The sequence below is a fragment of the Dermacentor albipictus genome, chromosome 5 (genome assembly GCF_038994185.2).
Source record: "Dermacentor albipictus isolate Rhodes 1998 colony chromosome 5, USDA_Dalb.pri_finalv2, whole genome shotgun sequence".
Lineage (NCBI taxonomy): Eukaryota > Metazoa > Arthropoda > Arachnida > Ixodida > Ixodidae > Dermacentor > Dermacentor albipictus.
Window position 1 is genome coordinate 148,137,068 of NC_091825.1, and position 13,000 is coordinate 148,150,067.

At 44.5% G+C, this 13,000-nt stretch overlaps 1 protein-coding gene across 2 annotated transcripts in view; it reads right to left on the reverse strand.

The window, feature by feature from the left end:
* The window catches only part of LOC135906215 (exportin-T-like), a 55,412-nt gene that overhangs the window by 1,027 nt on the left and 41,385 nt on the right, over positions 1-13,000 (reverse strand). Inside the window, exons 21-24 of one of the 2 annotated variants that reach the window (XM_065437482.2) lie at positions 9,333-9,522; positions 3,301-3,368; positions 1,831-1,995; positions 567-614 (exon numbers count right to left, since the gene is read on the reverse strand). In XM_065437482.2, the coding sequence (XP_065293554.1) occupies positions 567-614; positions 1,831-1,995; positions 3,301-3,368; positions 9,333-9,522 (471 nt within the window). Of the gene's footprint in view, positions 1-566; positions 615-1,830; positions 1,996-3,300; positions 3,369-9,332; positions 9,541-13,000 lie in introns of both variants that reach the window. The other variant, XM_065437481.2, reaches the window with a different exon arrangement.

The following is a 13,000-nucleotide window of genomic DNA, read 5'->3' on the forward strand; positions in this document are numbered from 1 at the left end:
ATGTCTGCAACTGAGTGTTGTTGCAACCAACAATGGCTAGACAGAAAGATCTGATGAGGGCCATGCCCAACCTAGTTTTCTGAAGTCGCTGCCACTTCGGACGTTCAGGCTGTCATACCTATACAAGTGAGTACACAGCGATGGCGTGTTTACCCAATCTACAAGGTACAATAAACAATACTAGTTGGAAGAGACGACAGTTTCATACTCAAAAAGGACAACTTAACTCTGGCTCAGGCCGTACTTGGCCTTTCACAGGTTGGAAATCTGCACTTGGCAAAACCTGCAACTATACTTCTCTACAAGTAGTCAATTTCAAAACAACTGCAGGCGAGATATTATTGGAAACAGAAGTGACATGCTCTTTACTCTTTTCCCCAAGCTTCGGCACACTGTGTGTATGTTGTGTGCAGTTAGTATTTGCATGACTATGGCACAAATTTGTTTTTCCAAAGGCTGAAAATGTTTGTGCAGCTTATATGGACAGGTTACCAACGTAAGACTATGGCACCTTTTTAATTTGACAAGTGCTAATGCGAAATGGGAGCAGAAGCAGTGGTACGCACCCGCTTGGCAAGGATCATCTTCATGCAAAGAGCACTTTCAGATAAGGCCTGGAAAAAGGAGAAAAACAAGGTTTGTCAAGGCTGAGATTTCTGAATTGAATGTACCAGTGGCTTAGACATCACCTGATTGGTTACATGTAGAAGACATCGAAAAAGAATGTTGCTCTCTTTTCAGTGTTTACTTGCATTAACTGCCCTTGCAGGGCTGTTGTGAAAGTCAAGAGGGAGAGAACGGGTTAGATAGTATGCTACAATCCGGCACAAGTGCCGCACATTTTCCTTGGGGACGCACCAGCCTCGATCAAGAAGGCCACAGGACTGGGTCAGTTCCTACATTTCACATTGTTGCTACGCTGTAACAGTCTCTACGCTGTTTCACATTGACAAACTCTTCAAAGCTACCCAAAACCTTTTAAAGCAGAAGTTGTGGAACCTTCATGGTAAGCATGTTTCCCATAGCCCAGAGGCAAGTATGATTGGCGTAAAAGTATTTGCACTTTTAAAAATACAAGCAAAGAACCAATGAAAAAACACCACCATGTATCAAGAGCTATGGGTACCTTTGCAACTTTGTAAGAGAATGAATTAGTGATATAATTCGTCATGTACTTGTCTCAGTAATCTTGATTGGCAGAGGCACACGCACATAACTGGGCTGATGTTTTAAAAGAGACACTAAAGAGAAACGATACATCAGCTGAAATAGACAAAGTGCTCTTTGAAAACTTTATAACCATCAATTTTATGGTGCTAGGTTGAATAATGGAAGAGAAATTGAAGGTCAAAATTCCATTTTCTTAATTTTGCACTGAAACTTCAGCACCAGTACGTCATTGTGACGTCACAGATTCCAAAGTATCTTTTTTTTTTTACACCGTTATGCTTCAGCAATATTTCCCTAAACTTGCCAAGTTCAGTTTTTGGCTTCTTTAGAACACAATGTGGTTCATCTTTACCAATAAGCACGTGTCAAAATCTGTGGAATTGTGGCAAGTTGGTGCGGGAACTTCAAGGAGGCTTTGCCACGCGTATGTCGTTTTTACGTCTTTTCTGCATTACGAAGCTTCTTCCCACGGCAACAGTAGCTTTTTTGGTATTGTGGAAAAGTAATTTAACAATGAACTTCAAATAATTTTTCTCTTTAGTCCTCAAACTATGAAGAATCAGACAAAAAAGCGATGCTGAACAGATGCCTACAGCAACTGCAGCTTACAAGAGTTGTTAAACATTAAACTGATTACACACCAAGCACTTAGCTACATACCAGGATCGTCTGAGCATCGGTCAGGTCAAAGGTGTCCTTGAGAGGGGCATGGAAGCAGGCTGGCACAACCGACTTGTACACAAAGTCTACAAAGTGCGGCTCAGCATCTGGTCCGCCCCACAGCTCCACCATTTTCCGCAGGATTGTGAAGCAGGTCTTCTGAGCCTGTACAATAATTGCTGCCTGAGGCTTTGAAAGCTCAAAGGGGTAAGCTATGTCAGTGAATGCCTCCAAACATATTTCCTGAGCAGGTACGTGCCATTAAAAAATTTTGTTTTTGCAAGGAGGAGGACGAAACTTTTTTTGACAAAGGTAAAGTCTGCATACAAAGAAAACAGAGTGTAAGTCAACAAGATATCAAATGTGACTTGAGGCACAACATGCTTACTCTAGCTATTGAAAAGTATGCACACACATACACACACACACACCAAAAAATCCAGGTTACACTACTTATAGCAGTTACTAAGTTGAATTTTTTGGTGCTGTGGTCAAATTATCTTACTGTAGTTTTCAGTAGTAGGAAATTATTGGAAAACCGTGGATACAGCAGGAATTTATTACGAGAATATATTGCCTCAATAGCTTCACTCACGCTAACAGTATGCACGGAACCTACGGCCATCAATTTGTTGTCCATAAAACATGTTTTATCAGAACGAGAATTGTGACAGAAACAAGTCGGAAGAAGAAATGCTTGAGCAGACGCCATGAGAAGAGACATCGTGCACGGCCGTACCAAAATAATGACTGTGCCCACCCCAGTGTAGGGGAATACATGAACCACTACTGGAGGAGGAAAAAGAGAAACCCTTATTAGTATCTCTGAACTTTGACCGCATAGGGGCTTATATTTAAGCTACCGGAAACACGATAGTGACAGCTGAAAAAGCAGCGTCTCCATGACAATGTGCATGCAATCACATGAACAAGCGCTTGGTGGTGAACACATCCAATTGTTCACAACGGTGAGCAGAAACACAATTTCAAATGACTTTGGCTGACTCCATGGAAATGGCAGCACCTCTAAACAACCATTGGGGTCTGATACATGCAAATTATCAAACATAAACACAAGTCCTCAAAGGGTTAAGTTCAGGTAAGACAGTACTGGAAGAGTGGCTATACACGCTACATGTATATACAAACCACACAGCTGGCACAAGTGTGCCCAGTTTTTATAGTAGTATGGAGTAAAATTAATACCTTGGAACAGCCTCTCCCTAAAGTGAAACCTGTATGTCGCCAAACCTTTGTTACCCAGAGTGGCCATAATAGATGCCATAATGACTAGAAGAGATGTTACTACGGAATGCTCCTGATTTGAGATTAACCTGAGCAACATTTTGAGTGCATTTAAAGGAGGCACTTGACTGAAGTGGTCAAACAAGGAATGGATTTAGCTTTTTACCTACAAAAGCAAGTAGCAAACATGTTGCATGTAATTGCCTAGTCTGAATGACAACTTACCACTGGGTCAGGGAATTCGACAGCACCCTGGATGATTGTCGTGAAGACTTGCTCCAGGCTTTGTGCATCTAAAATGATAGAGGATAGGGGAAAAGGAGTGACAAATCAAGTTTAAAAAAAAAGAAAGCAAATGATCAACCAAAGTTCAGCCAGCCATCATCAGCATGCTAGGTCCTGTAGAATATTTGGGTGAATAAAGGTATATTGATGCAATAAGCATACTGGTGAATTCACTTCCCTTGTCCCTTTAAGGGGGGATGAGGGTCTTGAAAACTTTTTTTTTATTTCTTAACGTATCTTCCTGAAAATTCGCATGCAGATATATCTTTCAATGCTGATTCCAAATATATATTCAGATTTGATATATCTCATTTAGAAATGAAGATATCGCAAAATAACTGATCCCACATAGGTCTTTTGTTACGGGCCATTATGGTAATTTCTTAATTGAAAAAACTAGTTTTAAAGAATAGCTGTCATTTCCAAGGACCTACTGCACATCCTAAAGCTAAAGAAATTTTTAAAAAGTCATCATATAGGTCATGAATGAATATCAAAGTAGGAAGAAAAAAACAATGCAGGAGTAATTAGCTTACACCTGACCTAATTGCTAGTCTATTTGGTTTAATGAAAAATGGAAAGCTTTAGGATGCAGCTGAGGTTTCACTGAAAAAAATGATACCTAATTCAATAAAATCAGTTGATGCAAACATTATGAAAAGTTCCGTAAGGCAAAGGCATTTGATCAAAAAAGCAAAGCTGAGAAAATTGCATTCAAAGTTTTGCTTACTCTGCCACTTTTGTTTACCTATCACATGGAAAAATTTAATGCTTTAGCATGCAGCCCAGTCATTACTGAACACAATAACACCAAACTCACAGAAATCTGTTCATGTAAAGATTGTGAAAACTTCTGTATTGCGTTGGCCTTTGACAAAAAAAAAAAGCTCAAAAAGTCACCTGCTATTTTCTATGAATCTGCCACACATTCACAAAAGTCCTGGGCAGTAGTCCTGGGTTCTGTCAGGCTTGTGTTTCTTGGCCATCCTCTTCTTCACCTTTTCAGCGTTGGTGTGACTTTTATCAGACCTGCACAGCCTCTGTTTATCTTTCTCAAGGCTCCTACGAATGAGGCAGCTCCCAGGACTGTAACCAAGCTGTGCTGCAACAGCTCTGCTGGTTGCTGCCATTCCTTGGTTGAAGCGAGAAACTGCTTCTGCAACAGCTCTTTCAACAGCCAGCAAAGAGTCATGCGTGTTCTTGGAGCTTTGGCTCCAAATGACAGAGTGTAGGCACTCAATGGCGTTCTGTGTCATGCCATCTTTGCAGCGCTCCAAGAGGGCCTCGTCGCCCAGCCTTGCAAAGATTGGCTCAAGAGCAGTGCGAACGTGGCCTGGCAGAGGGTTTTTGTGTGGTGACGGCTCCACTTGGTTCGCCAAAGCACGATTGAAGGCACACCACGAATCAACCCCTTGAGGACAGCAACTGTGGTCTGGGGCTTCATCTGTCGAGGTCATGTGCAACAGCGTGGCATGCACTGCCTTTTTCATGCCTGCAACGTCGTGGCTGTGGCTCCGCAAGGCATACCCATAGTAGTTTGTAATTTTCTTTATCTTATCTTGGGTGAGGTTGCCCTTTCCGCCAAGAGATTCTCCTTGTGCCTTCTTCTTCTCCACCAAGTTGCGAAGAGCCGTCCCCATCCGCTTGTGGACATGGTTCAAGCAGTCTTTCTTTTCAATGGATATATATCCATACACTTCTCCTGAGGTCAATGCATGAAAGGTGCGGCTATCACCATCAGAAAGTATAGTTGTGTACCGCAACCCATTTTTTTCCAGAGACCTGTTGAACAAAATGATAGCTGCTTCAGTCTCCATCCGGCCGGCATTGCAGTCGATGTTTTTCATGCACTTGTGGTTCACAGCCCAGTCACCGTACCCATCATCACTGGGATCAGGTGCCCCTTGGCACCCACGACAGTACCTCGAGAGCACAACATGGTCCAGTACTAGGCCAGTGTATAGCTCTATGATGCAGCCTACTGCAATATTTGAATTGTGACCACGTGTCTTCCATGTGCCATCAAATATGACATCTACATTTCCTGGTGGATTCAGGAAGTTCTTGTACATGTCCTTCACCACTTTGACGCTTGCTGCTTCTGTAGCAGTAGCTACTGCCTGGCAAGCTTTCACCATGGTGTCCATATGCCCCCTGAAAGTCTTGTGGTGAAGTCCTCGGTGAGAGAGGTTCATGGTGGCACAAAAATCTGCTAGGGCAGTCGCTCCCTTGCCTATACTTTGAATTCCCTTCATTGCCCGCAAATTGACTTCGAAGGGCGTGATGTTGGATTTCCCGGGCACTCGTGGCGACGAGAAGTGCCGCTCGGCGAAATCGCAATTTGAGCATGTGAGCTCCAACTTCACTGCTAGGCCGTATTCTCTCTCACTGCACTTTGCGAGTTGGAGAGTGGTCATCCCACACTTGCTGCAGCTTGTGGACACAAACATCTTCTTTAGCACTGAGAGATCAACGATGATGTACTCTGTGCCGCGATCGTCATCTTCACTTGCTGTGCCGACGTTCATTAGCTCGAACTTGCGGGAAGTCGCGGACTGCTTCGCCAATGAAGTTTTAATGTTGTCTGCGTAATTTTCGCGCCCCGCGCACTCCGCCTCCGTGAAAAACACCGTGTCGAAGCGTTGAGCACGCGAGCTCGGTTCAGCCGCGTCCGTCGGCACCGAAGCGGCGTGCGGAAACGCCGAAGTCAACGTTAGGCTTAGGTCAGCCGGCTCAGCCGCTTCCGACGACACGGAATCCGAAGCGACTTGCAGCGTCTCAAAAGTTGGCATTTTCGACGGGCTTAGTCCAGGCGCATCCACCGGCACTGCACAGACTTGCGTTAACGAAGTTGACACTGATCGGCACTGTCCAGCCGCGTCCACAGGCGAAGCTAGCGTCGACGGGGTTTGTTCAGCCGCGTCCACCGGCGAAGCTGTTGTTGGCGAGCTCAGTCCTGCCGCATCCACCAAGGGCACAGCAGCTTGCGGCATCACCGAAGCTGTAGTTCTCGACGATGTAGCGCTGTTCTTATTCCATGCGCGTCTCTTTTTGCCGACTGCTTTTCGCGTGCTTGCTTTCAAGCGCGCGTCTCGCACCATCGTGACACGCGGAACAAAGCCACCAGGCACGCAAAAGCAAGAAATTCGTGGTTAAAAGAAGCGACCCAATAGCCAAAATATCTAGAAGAACGATAAAGAAAAAGGCAGAACGAAAAATACTAGGAAACAAAGAGGAGCTCGAAAAATGACGTGCGTGCAGGCGAAAGCAGACGACGTGAAGGAGTCGGACAACGCGGCCGCGGAAGGCGAAGCATACGTCACGGCCAATCAGAGGGCTGCGCCTCGAGGAGGCGCCCGGTTCACCCAATCAGCGGCTGTCTCGCGACGATTTCCCGCTTGAGAACGGGTGCCAATCCCTCCGCTGCACGAGGGTCAACAGCGTGCCGAGGGGCGCCAGAATGGAGAGCGGGAAACCAGCTTTCAAACGAGACCAAGATGGCGCCGATCGGTACGCGTCGCGCGGAGCTACGGCAGCTTGAAAATGAGGCAAATCTTCGCGCTTGGCGTTCAATTTCGGCTCACCGACGTTTATAAATTACCGTTTATTTTATACTTTGAGTAGGAATTGCGCCATAATATTTTGTAGAGGCATAGTTGGGACATTAAAGACTTCAAAAACGCAATTTTTGAAAATTGCCATTTTTGACCATTTTTCGCGATTTCAAGACCCGCGTCCCCCCTTAATATATCAACTCTTTTACACAGAATACACCGAGATGTCAATTATAACACGATATTGTTTTACTACATAGCTTGCACTTCAAGCCACAGAGCAATATTCTCAGTTCATTGTCTAACTTGTATATATAGGTTGGCCTTATAAGCAAATATTCTGTGAGAAACTCTAGATTCTGCGTGTACTAGGCCTGCACCTTAAAGGGACCCTGAAACGCTTTTGACGATTTTCTATAAACGTACTGAGTCGTTAGAGTAGGTTCTTCTGATCATTAATTGACACATCTGCGTAAAGCATGTAATTTATTATAAGGTTTTAAAAATGCACATCGCTACCGATCGCAGCGCACTGCTCAGCGGAATTTTAAGCCGCCCCTACCTATATGACCGAAATCACCCATACGACGTCAGTGGGGCGAGCTATCTGATTGGCTGACCAGGGCGCGTGATCGATAATTTTTCCAACTTTATGGTAAACAAATGATCTTCGTAATAATTGGAATGTTAGTTAATTTGTTTTTATAAAAAGAAAGTAACATAAAGAGAATGCACAAGAACAATATTTCAGTACACTTAAGCACTTCTGGCACACAGCAAGTGTCGTCTGCTTGTGTTACAACGTACTCCATTTTGACGAGAGCTCCGCGGTCAGAGTTGGTCTCAGTCTTTTCGCGAGCACTATGATTCGAATTTGTTGCCTAGTGGACTGCAAACATAGCGACTGGTAATACGTCAAGCTGCGACATCGTGTCCCTCTGCAAGGCAGCGTACGAGCGAACTGGCTGCTGCGCATCGGACTGCCGCTATCCGATCGGCGCCAGGATTTGCGCGTTTGTGGCCGTCACTTTACACCGGAAGATTACTAACGAAATAGCGTTTCGAGAGTCCCGTATTAGGGCAAACGTAAGCGCAAGGGGACAGGGTCTGGCCGCTTGACTGTGCTGTAACGGGACGAGCCGAGATGAGCAGAAGGGCAAATGTGAATGGTCTGCACGGTGCAGCCACCTGGTGGCATAGAGCTCAACAATACACAGTAGCAGCAACGAAGCGTATTCTTCTTTGCTGCTGGTGCGTATTTTTCGCAGGAGTGTAATCGTCAACACATTGTTTTCATAAATGTTTAAAATGTTTTACACTTTGTTAGAGCAATATTAGCGCTTTGTTTGGCTGGTTAAGCGCTGCGCCAACAAGTGTCTGGACCGTGCAGACCGATCAGGCCGCTCACGTACGTCTACGCCAAAGTTCCTTCATCAGCTTGAGTTTATGCCTCCAGTCGTTTGCCGAAATGACCAGCTTGCCTGCGGTTAACGGAATACCAGACACGTTCGGCGCTACGACACAATGCTCGCAACGCACGCTGCTTCGACAGCTCTCGCTTAGGGTCGACACCAAGCGGCTAGTGGAGAGGTTTCGCACGGGCGGGGGCGGGCTCCAAAACAACCGGAAGTGGACGATGTGACGTCGCATTGTGACGCAGGACCAGTGAAGGCGGAGCTTAGCCCCGCTCGCTCGGCGAACGAGTTGAGGAGGAAAAGCATGGCTGGGGAGGAGGGTAAATTCTAATCGCTTGTAGCTCCATTAATACGTAACGCTTCACTTAAATTGTGCTGCGAATGTTCTACTTAAGCTGTACCTTACGCGTCTACAAAATTTGTCCAAACCGTTTCAGGGGCCCTTTAATTATTCTGACATCATCCTAATCAGCTTACTTTATGTCCACTGCAGAATGCATGCCTAAATAAAAGGCCTCTCCCAGCAATTTACAATTACCCCTGTCTTACATCAGCCAGCGCCATCTTGAGCCGACAAATTTCCTAGTTCCATAAAACCACCTAGTTCTCCGCCACCCTTGACTGCAGTTCCCTTTAGTTGGCACTGTAACCAACAGACTATGAACAATTTCACAGCACGAAAACAACACAAAGACGAGAAGAATGTGAATGAGGACAAGCACTTGTCCTTGTTCACCTTCCTGTTCGTCTGTGAGTTGGGATCACAGATCATAGTTCACATACTTTCCTAATAAACCACCAATTATGTGCCCTACACATTACATGACCTGCCTAATCCACATCAGCGTCTTCCTGTGTATTAACATAATGCCTGCAATTTCTTATTTAACTGGTCGTCGCACCGTCTTTAATCAATGTAGCGTGCCACATAGCAACTTGCGAGTAAAGAAGTAGTACTACTGCAATTATATGTGTATAGCCTTATGCATGGTACTGTTCTCACCTTGCGAAGCAACCACCTCAACCACGTTGTTGGTGATGATAGCAGCCACGAAGAGGAAGTAAGCGCGCTGCAGCAGTTGCCGATCACGCAGTGCCTGCTCATCGCCAGGTTCCACAGGCGCAGCCAATGCACCGAAGATGACTCCGACCAGCGGCATGAACATCCGTTGCAGGAAAGGCACCACCTCTTTCTGGAACACCCAAGACAGCTGCCCCCCTTGCAACTTCAGGTGGCCAAACCCCATAGAGCCTGTTTCCAGGTTCCTTCAAAACATGGCTTCTAACAAAGCATGATACATACTGACACATACTGTTTTTTTTTCTCTTTTTTTATATTTTGAAAGTTATAGAAACTTAACCACACGATTCTTGCACATAAAGGGATGACACTTAGCAAGTATGAAGGCTGGGAAGTGGTTATAAGACATTTTCATTCGATCCTGAAGTTCACCTCAGGATGGCAGACCCTACAACATTGTCGTTCTGGTGATGTGTAGCCATAAGGAAACGTGCTTGCTGATTTAAAAAAAAAAAGAATTAAAAAATTCCGCACGTCGGTTGATTCACCTTGGTATGGAAGCCACAACAATAGCAGGAATGGAGTGAGCTATTCCTATGCACCAAAACTGGTTCACAGGAATGATTATAGTTGATTCTTTAGGGTGCTCTGACATTTGCCATTATGCTTTTTATGGTTTAAGAGCTGGGACCTTAAATTAATGCAAAATTAAAATGACGGGTCGAAAATGTTGTGTTAGTACTTCATTCATGCTTGTCGGGAGCCGAGACAGAGAGACTTGAGGAAAGAGAGAGTCAACAAGCTACAGAGCTACCCGAAGCTCCTTTAACAGTGAAGTTGATTGCTCAATCCTGAGCAGCTACAACAGCTTTCTAGCAAGTGTGTGGAATTCGGAAACCCAAGTCTTTTGAGAGGAAAATAAACACTTTGCCACAAATTCCAGCACAGGTCTCATGTGCAGCTAGTTCTAGCACTAATCCATGCTGCATCATCATTTCTATGATCAAAAAGCACCAAGGTCACCAAGGCAGCCAAACGTATAATAACCTTATCGTCTTTGCAGCTGCCACATGGGAATAGAAGTGGGCAGCTGGAGAACAACTTCAAATCAAACACGGATTCCAATTCACTCTTGCTACTTGCTCTCCACAGATAAGACAATGGCAAAATCAGCTTTTACAACGTCTTATCTCACTATGAAGATAACACATTAGACGTTACCGATGATTTGTTGTCACTTTCAAGATGAATTGTCCACTTTGACACTGTTAGGTCTAACAAAAGATACCTCAACATCCATGAAAGTTCCTTGAAATATGTACCATATAGCACCACAGCATTACATAATAGCTAAGTGTTGGTGACATGGAATACTTTACAAAAGTTTTCTTGAGCACATGCTTGCAGAGGGCCATATCTGTATTGTATTCACCTAAGCAAACAACAAAAACAGCACTAGAACCATCAAATTACAATCGACTTTGTTAAATCGACTCCAGTTAACTTAATCCTGATTAAAAGTGCTGGCCAGCGCCAATACATTTCTATGGGCTCTAACCTTCGTTATTTCGATCCCAAAATTGGTCTTTGATGGTTATTTCGCACTTAACCAGTCAGCACACATGCACGTTACCCGTACGATGACCCCAATAACGACCGATTTAAATGCAGTGTAATTCTCACCAGAGCTTAGGCAACTGAATGTATTGAATGATCTTCTGTTGAAAACACTTAATTCTGGCCTGCCCTAGAAGCTATAGGCACAGCTCACAATTATCTGATTAAGGTATTTACCAGATTCTAACGCGCACATTTTTTCTTTTATAGAATTGCACTGAAGATTGCTTGCCTGGTAATCGGACACAAAACCAAACCTGCGTTTGCATGGGAAACACACATGTATTGCGGCAAAGCTGAGTTTAAGAAACTGGCTGTGAATGTGTAACGCACGTAATACCCTAGCCCATCTATCTTGCAAGAACATCAGGTGCGCTTTGCTATTTCTGCTTCGTTTAGGAGCTTTAATGTCATTCATACACCAGTTTTTTTTTGACACATTTCTGCATTTTGTTTAACCCAACCTGTTAGGATACAGGGTGTCTACGAAGTTGACATTTCCAAACTCCCCGAGTTTTCCAGGTTTTCCCTGAGTGCCTTTGCAAAATTCCCTGAGTGACACAGCACTTTGTTTTATGTCAAGACGGGCTGACAATATGTCACCCAATGCTGTCACTCTCTAGTAAGCATGTTAAAAAATAAAAAAACTACTTAATCCAGTTTGTATAGTAAGGAGAAGCGATTTTATTCAAAAAGAAAACAGAAGGGAGGTGTTAGTAAAATGCAGAGTAAATCAACTATAGTAAAAAAAATGGTAAAGCATATTGCAAATCAAGTCGAACATTTTCAAATACAAATAAGAAGGGATGCATACAAAAGCAAATATTTTAAAATATGAACTATTTCTATTAACTCGCAGCAAACTCATTGGTATGAGGCCTGAACTTTGTCAGGAATGAGATTCTCTCTCAACTGTCCTGGCATAGCCCACGCACAATGCCTCAGTGTTGCATTTCACTGCTTTAAAGAGTTTATTTTGGTTTGGATGAGGGACCCTTGCATCTAGGCATAGGCCAACAGTTTGCTTTTTGAGCTCAAGCTCCTTCAAAGAAATGGCAGCACACTTCCTTTCCCATTCATTCCTCAATGCATTGGTCCTTTCTGTTCTTGTCATCCTTCTGTCGCACGTTCGCCCCACGGACAATTTGAAGCATCCTCTTGGTCAGTTGTACAGTCAACATCAGATTTTTCGGACCCCTAGGGGCTGCGAAAACGTTTAAAAAAATTGGGCAGTCCAAAAAGATGAATGCGTGTCTTTCACTGTCCTTAAGGGCTCGAATCGCCACAGGCACGTTCGGAAAAGCTCTGAAGGCCTGCCAGTAAACTTACGAGGTATATCGGTGCTCGTACTGTGAGAGGAGATTGTGGGCGCACGTGTCTGGTAATTTAGGAATAGATACTGGGTCCCGTGACAATTGCCCCTTCTCAGACTGGTTAACCTTCACCTCAATACGTCGCGTATGCTTCAATGCGTAACACTGCTATATTGAGGCGAAGCTCACTTTCGAAAACCAGCACAGTGCAACGCACTGTGCTTCCCGAGTTTCGAAGCCAATGGCGAGGATTACACAGATTGAATCGGCGCCATTGCCAACAGTGGCGAATTGCTAACAGTAGCCAATGTCGACACTAGCTAGGCCGCCATAGTGGTGGCTACGGCTGCCAGCGGATCTGCATGCAAGAGCGCTGGTTCGAGGTGGCGAGATTATGAAAATGGCAGTGGTTGTGGCTTTGATTAAAGCTGTTTCGGACCTGCCGTCATGGCAAAAAGTCCAGCAAATCAGACAGTGAAGGGCTCTTGCGTTTGCAATTTCACGGATTCTTATACAGTGACCCTATGGGGTACATGGTAGCGTTGCGAAGCCGTCCAAATTAACGGGCATGTCCCAAAAATCAGGCGTCTGGAAAATCAATCGTTGGCTGTACAGTGACAACTCCTCCAGCTGATGACACACGCTGAAGACGATTCCTCACAATTCCTATCTGTTACTTGAGCCAGCATTAGCACAACTTTTGTTCCCTTTCTATAAAAT